The 16913-nt window shown below is 37.1% G+C and overlaps 2 protein-coding genes and 1 pseudogene across 4 annotated transcripts in view; 1 reads left to right on the top strand and 2 right to left on the bottom strand.

Moving 5' to 3' along the window:
* Nucleotides 1–1938: 1938 nt before the first annotated feature.
* LOC111745248 (translation initiation factor IF-2-like) lies at nt 1939–15956 on the bottom strand. The gene is made up of 2 exons (XM_023536168.1): nt 15855–15956; nt 1939–3188 (listed from the first exon to the last, which is right to left on the bottom strand). Exons 1-2 carry the CDS (start codon nt 15932–15934, stop codon nt 2555–2557), a joined length of 714 nt encoding a protein of 237 aa, XP_023391936.1. The 5' UTR covers nt 15935–15956; the 3' UTR covers nt 1939–2554.
* GPSM2 (G protein signaling modulator 2) overlaps nt 3084–16913 on the top strand; it is a 42270-nt gene continuing 28440 nt past the window's right edge. For 2 of the 3 annotated variants that reach the window (XM_011368051.2, XM_023536157.1), the window contains exon 1: nt 3084–3188. Coding sequence is in view for 1 of the 3 variants with exons in the window: in XM_011368041.2 (XP_011366343.1) it covers nt 16104–16159 (56 nt within the window). In the remaining 2 variants the exon portion in view is untranslated. Of the gene's footprint in view, nt 3189–15854; nt 16160–16913 lie in introns of all 3 variants that reach the window. The other variant, XM_011368041.2, reaches the window with a different exon arrangement.
* Nucleotides 12425–12542, bottom strand: LOC111745532 (annotated as a pseudogene).

The raw sequence follows: 16913 nt of genomic DNA, 5'->3' as shown, positions 1-16913 counted from the left end.
TCTGCTTATCTCTTTTCTAGTTCTTAGCTTCTGAGACATCCTTACTTCATACCAGCTCATCGATCAATTTTCTATTTTTTTTAAATATTTAAAAGCTTTTAAAGTAGTTCTCAGTGGCAGAGTTGGACAGGGTATTTAGTTCATTACTGTCAGAAATGGAAGTCTACAGATTCATTTTCTTCACTACTTTCTATTCTGAAAAAGTCTAAATATATATAAAAAAAATAAAAGAATAATACATGAATAGTATAGTACAAGAATTGTGTGTGTGTGTATCCCCATATATCTTCAACTAAATTCAATTGTTAATATTCGGTTTGTACTTTTTTCCCCTCTGTCTCTTGCTGAACCATTTGAATATAAGTTGCATAAGTCATGATGATTTAACCTTAAATATTTCAGCTTGCATTTTCTAAAAATAAATTCTCCTATATAACCATAAGTCTATGTCACATGTAAGAAAAGTAACAGAAATGCCATAATATCATCTAATATATAGCCTATATGCAAATTTCCTCAATTGTTTAAGTGTCTTTTATAGTGTCTCTGTCTCTGTCTCTGTCTCTCTTTTTCTCTCTCTGATTCAAGACTTAATCAAGATTCATGGCTTTTTTTTTTTTTTTTTTTTGGCTTGTTTCTTTTTTCATACAATGATGTTTATGAAGAATCTGGGCTAGTTGTCTTGTAGAAAGTTTCGAATTCTGTATTTGTTTCAGAGTGCTCTTTTAAAAATATATACAAATAAAGTTGTTCCCAAGCTTAAAATCTTCCATGGGCTACTATAATATTTAGAAAATAAAGCCCAGACTCATTACCTTGGCTTACAAAGGCCTGTGTGATCTGGTGTGACTTCATCTTGTATGTTCTCCTCCCCGTCACTTCATTAGGACACAGTGCCCTTCTTCTAGTTTCTCAAACCCACAAAGCTTGTCCTCACAGGACTTTGCAATAGCTGTTCCTTTTGCCTAATGTGCTCTTCCCTGAACTTGGCTTGAAAGTTGCCTCATCCTTGTAATTCAAACCTCAATTTGAATATCATCTTCTCAGCATGACCTTTCTTACCTTGACCCTCAGTGTCGAGTAGTCATTCAGTCGCTCACTCTTACATATCACATCCGGATATTTTTGTTATTTTATTGAACTCCATGAGAGCAGGGCCTGTGTTCTGTCTTGCTCATTACTGTATTCCCAGAACTGAGAACAGTTTCTGACACGGAGCAGAAATTTATTAAATACTTGCTGAGTACTGTAATGAATGAGCTGAAAACTGACGGCAGAAAAGAAGCTAGCTATTCAAAGAGCCTGGGGGAAAAAAATCTAGGTAGAGGGAACTGTCAGGGAGAAGGCCTGAGAGGCCCCCAAGGAATGCCCTGTCTACTTGGCAGGTAGTATACCAGGAGGAGAGGGACATGCAGAAGCGTAGAAACAGAAGTAGGGCAAGATGGTTTGGGGCTTTGCGGGCCATGGTAGGGAATTGGGTTTTAAATCAAGTGTGAAGTCACTGAAGGTTTTCAAGTTGAAGAGTGACATAATCTGATTTATGCTTTTTAAAAGCTAATTCAAAAGATAATTCAATCTGAGTAAGTTAGAGATAATTTATATGAGTGATGAGAAGTCATATGTGTAAAAGAAGATTTGGGAGGAGGAAATAATGATTCATTTAGACATGTTGAATTTGATATATTGGACTTCCTTTGTGGGTTTCGTTTCAAAACTCCAAAGGAGAGTTTATGAGTAAGAAAGAATTATAATACCTACCTCTGAGATAGTACAGCCAGCTAATTCAGTTGTTTATAAGCACCTGATATTAAAGATAGTTGTTGATACTAATGATAATAGGTACCATTTATGGAGCAGTCGGGCACTATGTTAACCACTTAACAAAACTTACGTCACTGAAGCTTCACAATCACCTTTACGAAAAGAGTATTATCTGTGTTTTACAGTTGGGGAAAACTAAGGCTAAAGGGGATCATTAACCTGTTCAAGGTCATTTAGCCAGTAAGTGGCAGAGGTGGAACTCAAATGTAAGTCTAGTTTGATGCCAAGGCTGCTATTTTAACCATTTGCCATAACATGTTCCAAATAAGAGAAACGGTGTTTGGTCACTATTTATCTCATTCAGAGAGACACTATAACTGGGATTTTCTTCAACATATCCTTGAGCCTGTAGAAACATTTAAATTTCATTTCAATGGAGAAATATCTGAGAAATAATCTAAGTCCATCAGATTCTTTCGTCCAGAGAGACTATGGTCTTGGTGTTTTTGTGGAGAACAAACTGAGACCCATTTTTTGGTTACCTTGGTATGGAGAGGTAGTGAATGAAAATAAAAATAAAATTTATTCTTCTCAGTGTATGTGGAAGGTAGCAGCCTGAAACAGTAAAAGTGCCACTCGATTTTCCTGGGAACTAGCGATTCTGCAGTCAACAGAAGTTTCCCTTTTAAACAGCTGGAAACGCCAGAATTGTGACACAGCCACCAGAACTGAGGCTGCCTTGTTCACACTGTCACACGGTCCCCCTGTTCCTTTCACAGAGCCCTCTTTTTTCTCAAACAACACACAAATGCCGCTTGGGATACTCCTTCTCTAGGCCCGGACGAGCCCTCAGCGCAGGGGGCACTTGTTTGGGGCTCCCATCTTTTCGAAGGGTCTGGGCTCGACTCTCTCCGCACAGCTCTGTCAGGACGATATTCATCGCTCGGCCCTTTAGTGTCTGGAGAAGAAAGAAGAGGACAGGGAAGCAACTTCGACTCGGCGGTCGGGGGCCGGGAGGACCGAGCCCCGCCGGGTCCCGCTCTGCCCACCACGCAGCGCCCCGCCCTCCACGCCCCGCGCCGGCCATTGGCGGGTCCGAAAGACGCGGGGCGTTGTCGGTTTGAATGCGAGCGACGGGCGCTGCGGCGCAGGCGCAGAGGAGGGGCGCGGGAGCGGGCGGGCGGCGCTGCACCCCGAGCTGGCGGCGGGACCCCTGCGCAGCCGAGGGGAGAGCGGGGAGCGCTGGCTCACGTGGTCCCGCGCGGCTGGGGGCGGGCGCGAGGGGCGCGCCTCGGCCTCCCGCGGTGTCCCTGCCTGGCCCGGCGCCCGCCGGGGGGCGGGGACGCGGCCACCCGCCCGGCGCCCGAGGCGGCGGCTGCTGCGGCTCCGCGGCCCCCGCGCTCTGCGCCCTCGCCGGCCCGCGCCAGGTGAGTTCTGGGGGGCGTTGGAGGGCGCCCCGCGGACGGGGGCGACCGGGAGTGTGCGTGCGGGTGGGGCGGGCCCCGCGTCCGCGGTCTGGGGGCGACCGCCGTCCGGAGGAGGACGGGGGGGACGCGGCGTCGGGAAACCAGAAACTCGGGGTGCGGGGCAGCGCGCCCCGGGACGAGGCTCAGTCGCTTTCTCGTGGGGATCGTCCAGGGCGAGCAGAGCGGACGAGCTGCGTTCGCTGATATTTGAAAATAAAAAGTGCAGTAGGCTCCAGTGGCTCTTCGTGTATTCTCTGCGAGAACCCGCTGAAACCCCGCAGCCCCGTGGAGTTAAATCCGAGGCCGATCGTGGTCACCTGGAGTGGCGCGCGGGCCGTCTCCACCGGGCAGTTCCTGGTTTTGTCACACACCTGCGTTTACCACCTTTCGATTCAGGGCCCTTTTGGGCACCAGCCTGTCGATTTACCGTAGAAACTGGTAGTTGCCGCAAAAAGTTTTAGTAAGCACAGAATGTTAAGAAAGCCTTTTCGTGAATATCTGTAGAATATCTTCGAATAGTAAGAAGTGGAGAATCTGTAATTTCTTGTTTTAATGGTAACCAGTTAGATCCTTTTAATTAACTAGTATCATTTGAACTCAAAACGAGTCAGGATGGAAATTTTATTTGCCTTAATGCGTAATTTAACCCTAGCGCAGAAGAAGCTTCTTGGCTTTCCTTTCCGTCGGCTTGCAGAGGAGTCTGGTGGCGTGTGCGGGAAGGGAACGCCAACCGAGCTGCATTTTCAGGCTGCCACTTGAGAAGGGTAGATTTCCGGCCTGATAACCACCAGTGCGATCACCTCTGATTAATACCACTCTTGCTCGGGTTGTCACTGCTCGAGAATCAGCGTTGGTTGATTGTTCAGAAGTGATCCCTGTGGTGAATTGGGTGTTTGTGAAGAGAGTCGGGATGAGGGACAGTCCCCTTTTTTCTCTACCTTACCACGGATTCGGTCTAGCAAGCTCTTCTCCGGCTCTTATTTGTAATGTAAGGAGTGGAGCGGATACAAAGTAAAAAGTTGAGTGATATCGTAGAGGCATTTCCCCGAAATCCTCTTTGGCTAGATAAGCAGTTGTATTTTCTTCTGTTATTATATCACTGTTAGAAATGTTATATTTTAATATAAATCTCAGACTTGGTACTAGGCTAATTACAACAAAGATAGGATATAGTAGTTCATTAAAGGGCCTTGTTCTTAAGCATCAAGTATTTTGTAAGATTCACTTGAAAAGATAAAATTTTGTAATTCCCTGGAATTTTAAAATTGAAAACCTAACATGGATTTAGACAATTTCTAAATCTATTCTAATTGAGATGTTCTTTTTATATAATGAGAACAATAGCTATTATCATTATTACTACTATAATTTATGGAGTACCAGAGCCAGGCACTGGGTTAGGTTCTCTATAAATCATATCTTTAATCATTGTGCCCAAACCAACTCTGAGAGTTTAACTGGCTTAGGATCATATAACTAGTAAGTTATTGCTGGTATTCAAACCAGGGGCCTGACCCCAGAGCACGTGCTGTGTTGCTTCTGTGTGTTTGACTCTCCTCCAGGACTCTGGATTCCATTTGGAGGGACATAATCCTACTTTTAAGATGCCTGTAAGAGCTTTAGAGTTCCGGTCAAGATGGTGGGGGCACATAGCTTCATTAAAAAAAAAAAAATCATTTTTATCCATCTTAGAGACATCAGACAAATAACAACAAGAAAAATACCTGTAGGTGCCATGTTTTGTGTGAAACACACAGAAATATTAGAGTCTTTTAGGACTGCTGTCTTCCTTTCAATACCTTATAAATCACATAATGCTTTCACTATCCTTTTTATTCATCTTTATAAAAACAGTAAAAAATTAAGAGTAAGACTTTCCTGAGTTGTTTACATGAATACGAATATACTCCTCACCGTGAAGCAGAAATGTGTTAAAGTACGGTTTTCTCAATATTATAGGATTTTTTTGCTGCTTCATAGTTCTGTTCTTCTTCCCACGCAAGACATCAGAAAAGTTTGTTGGACATCATCAGTTATGTGCAAAACAATTTGCTTGGTGGTTTGAGATGAAGAGAAGGCTTCTTGTCATCTGCGGTTGCTTTTTGGAGGCTTTGCAGTTTTCTGTCTCCCCGCCCTGCCCTGTATGTTGCTGCCAGTTTATCTCCCTGACACAGATCCAACTTTGCTATTCCTTTGTTAAAAAAATTACGGGGTTCCACATTATGTAAATTCAAGGCCCAATATGTGCCTCAAATTACGGGGTTCCACATTATGTAAATTCAAGGCCCAATATGTGCCACATTCGCATTCAGAGTCCCCAGAATTTAGTACCTTCTTAGACTTCCCTTTCCCTCCGCCCAGTGCTTGCCCTGGTACACATTGTGTGCGTTCCCAGCTCCTGGCTTTCGCTCGAGCCGTTTCCTCCATTTGCCAGATGAGGTCTGCCCGCCCCTCAAGGTGCACTACAGATATTCCTACTTCCAGAAAACTTTCCTTAGTCCTTTTTATTTGGAATTATTCTTCTTGTATCATATTATAGCATTCCTGAATTGACAAATCATTTTTTCACAGAATAGTGATAACTTTTGGAAGGAGAAGACAATTATATTTTCTCATGAAGAATTCTAAATTCAAACTCCCTGGGGATCTTTTTTAGGCTTTTATAATCCTTTTACATTTGGAATTTATTTCTGTTTAAAAATGTATTTGAACCCAGTTTTGCCTTTTTAAAGTCCTGTTTGTTATCTCTGTTTTCTAAACTTGGTGTAACATCACACAGACTAACATTGGTTGTTGCAATCTTAAAGATTAGAAAAAAATTAAGACTTTAATTGGAGTACATGCTTTAGGATTATATATTTAGTTAAAGAAAAACTTTACCGATACAGTTTTACAGCATAACCTGTAGTAAATTCTAATATCTGCAAAAAGATAGAGAATATAATGATCTGCTTAACTAAGTACTGTGATTGTTTATTAGGATTGTGCAATTTACATTTGGTATATAAGACAATTATTCGTTAACACTAAAACCATGTTCGACGCTATAGATAGGTAGATACACATACATAATCTTGAGTTATCTTTAGTTCACAGTGTTATGCAACTGCTTGATTATATTATTGGTTTTCAGATTGAGTATGTTGAATAAGGAATCAGAAGGGTTATGCATTGCTTTAATTTGTTTCTCCTTTTGCAATTCCTCTTTAATTTTGCCATTGATTTATTGCAGTGTTATCGTTTGGATCTCACTGGTACTTTTTAAAAAATTTAGTTTATAAGATGTGCGACTATTCAAAAATATTCAGTTCTACTTTCCTCTCTGCGGATATTTCACCACTTACCAAATTTTATCTGATTTCAAATTATCTCGAGCTTGATTATTTTTTCAGCTATTATTTGTTAATATAGCGCTTTACCAACTGCAAGTATTCTATTTTTTCCTCTCCAAAGTATCACTTTCGCAATCTAATTTGTCAGTCACTGTGCACACTGATACTGTTCTACCTATCCTCAAAATTAGAAATTGTTTTTTATAATATTTAAAATCTTTCCAATTACCATCGACATTCAATATTAGTTTCAGGTGTGCACGATAGTGATTCCTATAACCTATGCAGTGACCACTCTGATAAGTCTCGTACCCATTTGAAACCATACATAGTTATATTATTGACCGTATTCCCTATGCTGTACCTCACATCTCCGTGACTGTTTCATAACTACTAATTTGTGCTTTTTAATCCTTTCACCTTTTCCACCCAACCCTCAACCCCTCTCCTATCTAGCAGCCATCAGTTTGTTCTCTGTATCTGAGTTTGTTTCTGTTTTATTTGTTCATTAGGTCCACATATAAGAAATCATGTGGTATTTGTCTTTCTCTGATTTATTTCACTTAGCATAATACCCTTTAGGTTCACCCATGTTGTCACAAATGGCAAGATTTACTTCTTTTTTATGGCCGAGTAACATTCCATTGTATGTATGTACCATATGTTCTTTATCCATTCGTCTATTGATGGGCACTTAGGTTGCTTCCATATCTTGGCTGTTGTAAGTAATGCTGCAGTGCACATATAGGTGCAGATTTCTTTTTGAATTAGTGTTTTGGATTTCTTTGGATAAGTACCCAGAAGTGGAGTTCTATTTTTAATGTTTGAGAAACCTCTCTACTGTTTTCCATAGTGGCTGCACCAATTTGCAGTCTCACCAACAGCGCTCCAAGGGTTCATTTTTCTCCACATCCTCGCTGGCACTTTTTGTTTGTTGATTTATTTGTGATGGCCATTCTCACAGGTGTGAGATGATGCCTCGTTGTTTTAATTTGCATTTTCTGATGATTAGTAATGTTGAACATCTTTTCATATGCCTATGGGCCATCTGTATGTCCTCTTTGGAGAATTGCCTGTTTGAGTCCTCTGACCATTTTAAATCAGGTCGTTTGTTTTTTTTTGTTGTTAGGTTGCATGAGTTCTTTATATATATTGGATCTTAATCCCTTATCTGAGGTGTTTTTTGCAGATATTTTCTTTCATTCAGTTTGTTGCCTTTTTGCTTTGTTGATGATTTCTTTTGCTGGGTAAAAATATTTTAGTTTGATGTAATCTCATTTATTTATTTTTTCTTTTATTTCTTTTGCTCAGGGGTATATATCAAAAGAGATATTCCTAAGAGCGATGTCAGAGAATTCACTGCCTATGTTTCCTTCTAGGAGTTTTATGGTTTTGGGTCTTACATTTGAGTCTTTAGTCTGTTTTGAGTTTATTCTGTGTATGGTATAAGAAAGTGGTCTACTTTCATTCTTTTGCATCTATCTGTCTAGTTTCCCCAAAACCATTTATTGAAGAGACTGTCTTTATTGTATATTCTTGCCTCCTTTGTCATAGATAAATGACTATAGAGGTGCGTGTTTACTTCTGGATTCTCTATTCTGTTCCACTGATCCAGGTGTCCGTTTTGATGCCAGCGCCATGCTGTTTTGGTTACTATTTCCTTGTAGTATAGTTTGATATCAGGTAGCCTGATATCTCTAAATTTGTTCTTCTCACAATTTCTTTAGCTGTTTGGTTTCATTCATCTTTTCCGTTGTTTGCTTAGACTCTATTTCATTTATTTCTGCTCATATATTATTTCCCTTTATTCACCATGGGCTCTGTTCTTCTTTTTCTAGTTCCTTTAGGTGTAAAGTTAAATTGTTTATTTGAGATTTTATTTCTTTAGGTAGGCCTGTAGTGCTGTAAATTTCCCTGTTAGAATTGATTTGGTTGTGTCCTATAGATTTGAGTGGTTGTGTTTTCATTTTCATTTGTCCCAAGGTATCTTTTGATTTCTTCTCTGATCTCTTTATTTACCCATTCATTGTTTAGCAGCATGTTATTTAGCCTCCACGTGTTTCTGTGTTGTTCAGTGCTCTTGTAACTGATTTCTGATTTCATGTTATTGTGGTCAGAGAAGGTGCTTGATACGATTTCAGTCTTCTTAAGTGCACTGAAACTTTTGTGGCCTGACATGTGGTCTATCTGCAAAATATTCCATGTGCTCTTGAAAAGAATGTATATTCTGCTGGTTTTGGTTGAAATGTTCTAAGAATATCTATTAAGTCCATCTGGTCTAATGTGTCATTTAAGGCCACTGTTTCCTTGTTGAATTTCTGACTGGATGATCTGTCCATAGATGTCATGGGGTATTACAGCCCCCACTATTACTGTATTACTGTCGCTTTCTCCCTTTATGTTCACCGATACTTGCTTTGTTTAGGTGTTCCTACGTTAGATACATGGATGTTTACGAGAGTTAAAGCCTCTTGTTGGATTGAGCCCCTTATTATGAGATGCCCTTCTTTGTCTCTTGTTACAGCCCTTGTTTTAAAGTCTGTTTAGTCTGGTATAAGTATTACTACCCCAGCTTATTTTTTTGTTTCCATTTGTATGAAATGTCTTTCCCATCCTTTCATTTTTAGTCTGTGTCTTTGACTCTGAAGGTGACATTTACGGGTCTTCTTTTTTTTTTTTAATCCGTTCATCCACCTTGTGTCTTTTGATTGGAGCAATTAGTACATTTATATTTAAAGTCATGATTGCTAAGTATGTAGTTATTACCATTTTGTTGTTTTCTGATTATTTTTGTAGTTCTCTGTTGTTTTCCTATTCTCTTGCTTTCTCCTCTTGTATGTTGACTTTGTATAGTTATGTTTGGATTCTTTACTATTTCTTGTGTAACTTTTGAAGATTTTTTATTTTTGATTACCATGTATTTCATATATACCAAGCTGTGTTTATAGCAGTCTGTTTTTAAGTTGGTGGTTGCTTAAGTTTAAATGCATTCTAAAATCACTACAATTTTTACCCCTCCATGTTTATATTTTGTCATTATTTTGTTACTTTGTGTGTGTTTATCCCTTATTTTTGTAATTACACCTAATTTTTCTGCTTTTGCCTTTTAACCTTTGTACTACCATTATACTTGGTTAATCCACTGCTTTTACTGTTTTCCTTTGTCAGCGATAATTTTCTTATGTTTTCTTATTCACAGTTTGATTTTTTCCTTCTTAAAGAAGTACGCTTAGTGTTCCTCATACTAGTGGTTTAGTAGTGAACTCCTTTAGCTTTTTCTAGACCGATCAAAATTGAAAATCTTGTATATTCTGTTACTGCTTGACCTTTGCCTCTTACATCTAGTCATTGGGCATTGTTTTCACTTTTTTCTAGGTACTCTTAGCCAGATTACTGAATCAAATACCCAGACATTCTTGGGCCTGATGTCCCGTGCTTTAGGCACTAATTTCTCCCATCAGTCATATATTCTGATGTCAAAATAATTTTTCTTGCTTTTAATTAGCTCCTCATCCTCTGCCACACTAAAATCAAGCTTTGAACTTTCTGTTGGATTCTGTTTACTACTACACCCTTTGCCTTTTCTTACACTCTCATATTTTTCTATATAAACTTTTTGATTTTACCTTGCTACTCTTAATTTGTATTGTTCCTTATACTTGTCATCTTGTTTCCTCTATATCTTTCTTTTTTTCTATTTTCTTATGTTTTTTGCTTTTCCCACTGTATCTTTCAGATAATATATAATTAGAAATAGAAGTGAATTAGACGACAAGCCACTTTTAGTCCATGTAAAGTAAATTAGTGTCTACTTAGCAGGTACATAATTTGACAGAAAATTACCAGTTTACCTAGGATATTTACTTGAGTTTATTTGAGAGGTGGTGGTTTTGGCATCCTATTTTATTAACCCCCGTTGTTGGTATGATGTACATTTATTACTGTAACCTGTACCCTGCGTTCTTTATTGTAAATACATTCTTGATTCTTCCTCAATATTTATCCCCACTCAAATTGATAAAGGGCTGCTGTATCTGACTTGAACCATCACAGCTGAAAAGGATTTGGAGAATTTGAGTATTGTACCTTAGAAGGAATTATTAGAATGAGAAGTTTAAAGAATTTAGAGGATCTAACCTAGAAGCAGGAAAAGTAAGTTATATTTGTTGTCCTATGAGTGTTATCAGTTTATAGAGATGCTTAAATGAAAAAACAAACCCAAAAGTTATTGACATTTGAGTAGCAGTCATGGGTAGATTAGATAAATTGAAAGAAGGACAAAAGATCTAGAGGTAACTGTCCATTCTCTATTTTTCCCTGTTGCCTCGTTTGCAAATCCTTTACTGCCAGTGGAGTAGAGGAGCGCTGGGATTTGTTTCACCTGATTACATACCTTGAGCAGTGCCTAGAAGTCCACTTATGACAGGAGTCTGCCTTTTTGACTTGCTAATCAAGTAATTAAACGTGAGGCAATCAGAGTTATGCACTCGCTGACCTTTCTGTATGCTTCTGTCAGTTTCTACGGTGTGGAAAAAACTTATTGCTTTCTCTTTGTTTCTCTGCGGTCAGACCAAGAGATGCTGTGAACTAACAGTTCTGTTAGCAGTGAGTTTTTGGAATATTGTCTTTTAAAACCTGGGAAATGCTCTTCAAGACAGATGTGTTCCTTGAAAATTACTAGTTATAAACCTTAATGGAGGTTGAGGTTAAACTTGGTGACTTCTTAATATTCTTTCAGACCTGTAATTTCCATTTCATTTCCTGGTCCTGTCATTCAATTTTTTATCCTAATGAACAATTCATAATTTAATATTTGTTGCAAATTATATTAGTGTTACACTAGTAAAATAGAAACTGGGTGTTAAATATGAAGTGGAGCGTGGATGAACACATTGTCACTAAGTTGGTTAGAGAGTTCTGTAACATGAACCATTGAATCAAAAATAGCTTGTTCAGTAAATAATCGTAAGAACTGCTACTTATGTTACAGAGATCGTAAGAGTGACTTTTGCGGTTACTCTGTTGAGGATAGTAAAACCATAGTATAATTGTCCTTAGTAGGACGGTGAATGGCATTCTGTCTTCTTGCTTGCTTTATTGTTTTAAAAATGGCTCTCTGTGCAGTCTTTTAAACAATTACCTTTATTTTTATATTCGCATCCCCCCACTTGCTCCTCTTTGGCAACCATCTGTTTATGTTTTGTTTATTTATTTATTTTTTTTAGATTCCACAGCTAAGTGAGATCATACGTATCTATCTTTCTCTGTAGGACTTATTTCACTTAGCATAATACCCTCTTAGGTCCATCCATTGTCACAAATGGCAGATTTCATTCTTTTTTTATTGTCGAATAATAATTCATCGTGTGTGTGCATATATACGTACACACCACGTTTTCTTCATTCATCTATCGCTGGACATCTAGGTTGCTTCCATATTTTGGCTATTACTAGTAATGCTGCAGTGAACATAGGGATGCATGTATTTTTTTGAATTAGTTTTTATTTTCTTTAGATAAATAACCAGAAGTGGAATTGTTGGGTCATATGGCAGCTGTATTTTTAATTTTGGGGGGAATCTCTGTGCTGTTTTCCATAGTAGCTGCACCAATTTACAATCCCACCAACAATCTTTGAGGGTTCTCTTTGTTCCCCATCTCTTGTTATTTGTTGGTTTATTGATGACAGCCATTCTGAGAGGTATGAGGTGATTTTTTTTTTGTGGTTTTTAATTTCCCTGAGGATTAGTGATGTTGAGCATCTTTTCATGTGTCTATTAGCCATCTGTCCTCTTTGGAGCAAGGTCTATTCAGGTCTTCTGCCCATTTTTCATTTTATTTTTTAATTAATTAATTAATTAATTCACGCCTATAGCGCCTGGTCTTCCTAGGTGGTCTCCCATCCAAGTACCAACCAGGCCCGACCCTGCTTAGGTTCAAGGTCAGACGGGTTTGGGCACGTTCAGGGTGGCATGGTCGTAGACGCTCTGCCCATTTTTAAATTGGATTTTTGTGTGTGTGGGGGGGGGGTCTTTAAATTGTATGAGTTCTTTATATATATTGGATATTACATATATATATAATTTGTAAATATTTTCTCCCATTCAGTACATTGTTTCATTTTTTAATGGTCTCTTTTGCTGTGTAAAAATTTTTTAGTTTGAGGTAGTCCTATTTGTTTATTTTTCTTTTGTTTCCCTTGATCAAGGAGATATATCAAAAAAGATACTGCTAAGCAATGTCAGAGTTCACTGCCTATGTTTTCTTTTAGGAGTTTTATGGTTTCAGATATAACATTTAAGTCTTTAATCCATTTTGAGTTTATTTTTGCATATGGTGTAAGAAAATGGTTCAGTTTCAGTTTTTGGCATGTATCTGTCCAGTTTTGCCAACACCACTTATTGAAGAGATGTCTTTACCCTTTCGTATATCCTTGCCTCCTTTGTGAAACATAAATTAATTAGTTGTATAAGCGAGGATTTATTTCCATTCTCTAAATTCTAGTGCATTGACTTATGTAGCTGTTTTTCTTCTAGTACTGTTTTGATTATTGTAGCTTTGTAGTGTATTTTGATGTCAGAGAGTTTGATACCTCCCCCTTTGTTCTTAAGATTCCTTTGTTTATTTGGGGTCTTCTGTGGTTCTATATGAATTTTAGGATTAATTCTAATTCTGAGAAGAATGCCATGGGCATTTTAATAAGGATTGTATTGAATCTGTATATTACTTTAGGTAGTAATCCTTTTAATTTATAAGCAAGGTATATCCTTCCATTTATTATCTTGTTCAGTTTCTTCAGTGTCTTTTATTTTTCAGAGTACAGGTCTTTCACCTCTTTGGTTAAATTTCTAACTAAGTAATTACTTGTAATGCAATTATAAATGGGATTATTTTCTTATGATCATTTGTTATTGGTGTATAGAAACAACAGATTTCTCTGTGATAATTCTTTATCCTGCAGCTTTACCAAAGTAAGGTATTTTGCAACTCTACTTACATACATTTGTTAATTTGACTACGTATTTACATTTTAATAAGTATGAAGTTAAACTGCTTTTTAATGATTGATAAAATTTGGAATTCTGTTTTGATCTCATATTTGGAAAAAATATTTCAATGAAATTATCATTTAATTCAATTCTAAGTTAAATTAATTCTAATACTTCACCTTTCGCACCATTTTATAAATAACAGCCTAAACCTCAAATCGGATAGTGGAAGGCAGTTTGGTTAACACTTTAGCTGTTATGTAATCTAGGTGCACATTGGAGCTATTGCTATGAATATCTACAGTGATTCTCTTTAATACCGTTTTTTGTTTTTTGTTTTTTAAGGAAAAAGGCACAATGTAATTCTGAACAGAAGGAAAAGAGAGTTGTTGAATTCATAGCTACTACCTACCTTTTCATCCTTAAGATAATGTTTCCTTTGCTGGCCAGTGGAAGGGATAGGAGAAATAATATTTTGTGTCTCTTATGAGCCAAACCGGTTATTAATATGAAAACCTCATTTCCTCTAGGGAGCTTGTCAATATTTTCAAGGCTGATCCTTCCCACCTTCTACCTTCTTTCTTCTTACAGGTCCTTACCATTCTGTACCCTACTAACCTCACTCTAACTACTTATTTAACAAAGCAGTGGGTGTGTATTACTTAGAGTCTAGTTTATGTCGTGGCTGAAATACTTAAAAGGATGTTATGTGGGAGAGGAATTGGGCTTTATTGGATGGCAGCAGTAGAAAGAAATGGGTAGAAATGGAAAGATAGCTCAAGAATGGAACAACTTTCTAAAAGGACTATTCAAAATTAGGGTTAGCCGTCAGATCTTTCTGGAAACGGTGTAGTCAAATGTCGGACTAACTGACCTATAGGTTTGTTTATAACACTGAAATTTCAGGACTTTATAATTGTATCTACTAATTTACGTATTAATAGTATATTTATTTACACACATCTTAATATTACATTGTCTCTCTCAACTGTTACCTTACAGGTTATAGTTTATATCTGATGGTCTGTAGTTTTTATGTGATATACCTGAGTATGGATTCAATTTTATTAATCCTGTTTAGGACTTGGTGCGCTTCTTCAGTTTGCTAATTCATGTCTCTCTTCAATTCCGAAAACCTGTCAATCTTTATGACTGAAGATTTTGCATTTACTGCTCTTTCTGTTTTTCCTTCTGGAACTCCAGTCGGAGCTTCTCATTTTGTCTTCCTTTGCTCTGAGCTGCTCTTTAGTATTCTTCATCTCTTTGTCTGTGTCTGTCTGGACAGTTTCTTCGGATTTTTTCCTAGTTCACTCATTCTCTCTTTAGCGTATCTTCTGTGCTGTTTAACCAGTACGTTGAGTCATTAATTTGTGTTCATAGCAATATTTTTAATAATAGCCAAAAAAAACCTCCCAAAACACTGCAACCCGAATGCCCAGCTACAGCAGAATGAGAACTACATTTGACATACAGTGGTGTATGATACAGCAATAAAAATGTGCGTATTACAGCTACGTGCAACAACAAGTGAGATGAATCTCAGAAACGTAATGTGGAATAAAACCATATAAGACTAAATGATATATCGTTTAGGCCTATACAGGTATTTATAGCAAAGTTATAAAGACAAGGGGATAATGAACAAAATTCAGTTTAGAGATCACCTTAGAGGGGTAAGGAAGGTGATGAGTTAGGTCGAGGTACCCAGGAGACTTTAAAGGCAATGATAACGTTCTTTATCTTAAACCTAGTAGTATATAAATGTTTGTTTTGTCCTTCTACCATATACATATTTCCTAAACTTCTTTTGTATCCACTTAGTATTAATGAAATCATTTTAAAGACCTTAAAGAGTTTAGAGTATACTTTGAGAGCAAATGAATACAAATATAACCTAATTATCAGCAAAAATATCTTCTTTGCATAAATGAATTTATAGTTTAAAATCAACTTGTTTAATTGATTATTGAATTTTCATTTTAGTTAATAGTTTTTAAAAGCTTGGTGGGTCATAATTTTGTTTTTAGATACTAATATACACATTTTATGTTTATAATAGAAAATATTATATAAAATTCTATTTCAAACCATTAAAAAAATTAAACTTAAGTACAGTTCTCAAATTTCATATATTCACATCTTTATTTAGAAGCTTCATGGTAACAGCTAAGCCCTCTGTATTTCTCCCGTGACTGATGTGACAGCAGTCTGTGGAGTTAGCTGTGTGATTATGTACAGCTTGGGATTACTTTAGGTTATTCTTTGAAAATAGGACTTCAAGCAAAGCATCTTGTATTCCTTTTGCAGAAATGTTGCTGAAGTGCTGCTGAAAGGGCCAGAGATGCAAGGATTTGGGATACATTTTGAACCTTTAAGCTGTCTGACATTGACCTCCTTTCATTATTAATAAAGAAGAAGCAGGAGCTTAGGATGTATTAACACCAACTCATTAATATACTAACCGGACAATGTTCTGCAACAATTCTACATTGTAAAGAACTGGATTGGCACAAAATAAAATATTTTCATATTATACTCAGCTTATAATATGACCTGATGGAGGAAAATTTGATAAGCATGAGGGAAGACCATTCTTTTCACGTTCGTTACAGGTAAGACTACTGCTTTCTTAGTGGGCGATTTTTACTCCTTACTCAAACATAAACTTAACTCTGATCATTTGAAATTTACATTTGACAATATTCAAAATATACCAGCCATAGTTAGTCTCTCCTATAAACAAAGTTATCTTTTTGTTACAAGTTTTTATATCCTTTCTGTAGGAAAATGGTAGCAGAGACCAATTATATACTATGCTTTGTTTATTATTGTTCTGTGGAAGAGTTTATGAATAGCTATTTTATATTTTGTAACTGTGTAATGCAAATATAAAGTTAAAATATATTTCTAAATCTTGGGAGGGGGTAAAGGGTGGATTTTTGTAATGTCAACTGAATGACCTAATTTTTGTTACAATTTGTAAATGGTAATCTTTCTAAATGAGCTTTTTAAAAAAATGAACATGATAAACTAATAGCCAGATTAATACTTACTGGTAAAATATGAACGACATTTCTGACACATTTAGGAACACAGGAAGGATATGTGCTTCATTATTTAACATTTATTCTGGAAGTTCTGATCGTTGCACTAAATTGTAAAATAAACGCAAACAAGTATTAGAATGGAAGACAAATTTTAGTAGAGAGATTAAATACTAATAAATTCTGTATCAAAACTGTTACGAGTTAATAATATCAGAACTTACAGCAATGAATATTCAAAATCTCTAACGAGTTAAGGGGTTTGTCACCAAATCTTAGATGTCTTAACACATGTGCAGGAAGTAGTGGGATTTATTGTCCT

This window comes from Pteropus vampyrus, unplaced genomic scaffold (assembly GCF_000151845.1).
Source record: "Pteropus vampyrus isolate Shadow unplaced genomic scaffold, Pvam_2.0 Scaffold6, whole genome shotgun sequence".
NCBI classification, from domain to species: Eukaryota; Metazoa; Chordata; class Mammalia; order Chiroptera; family Pteropodidae; genus Pteropus; species Pteropus vampyrus.
Note: the sequence above shows the minus strand (reverse complement) of the source record. Positions and strands in the feature narration are given on the sequence as shown.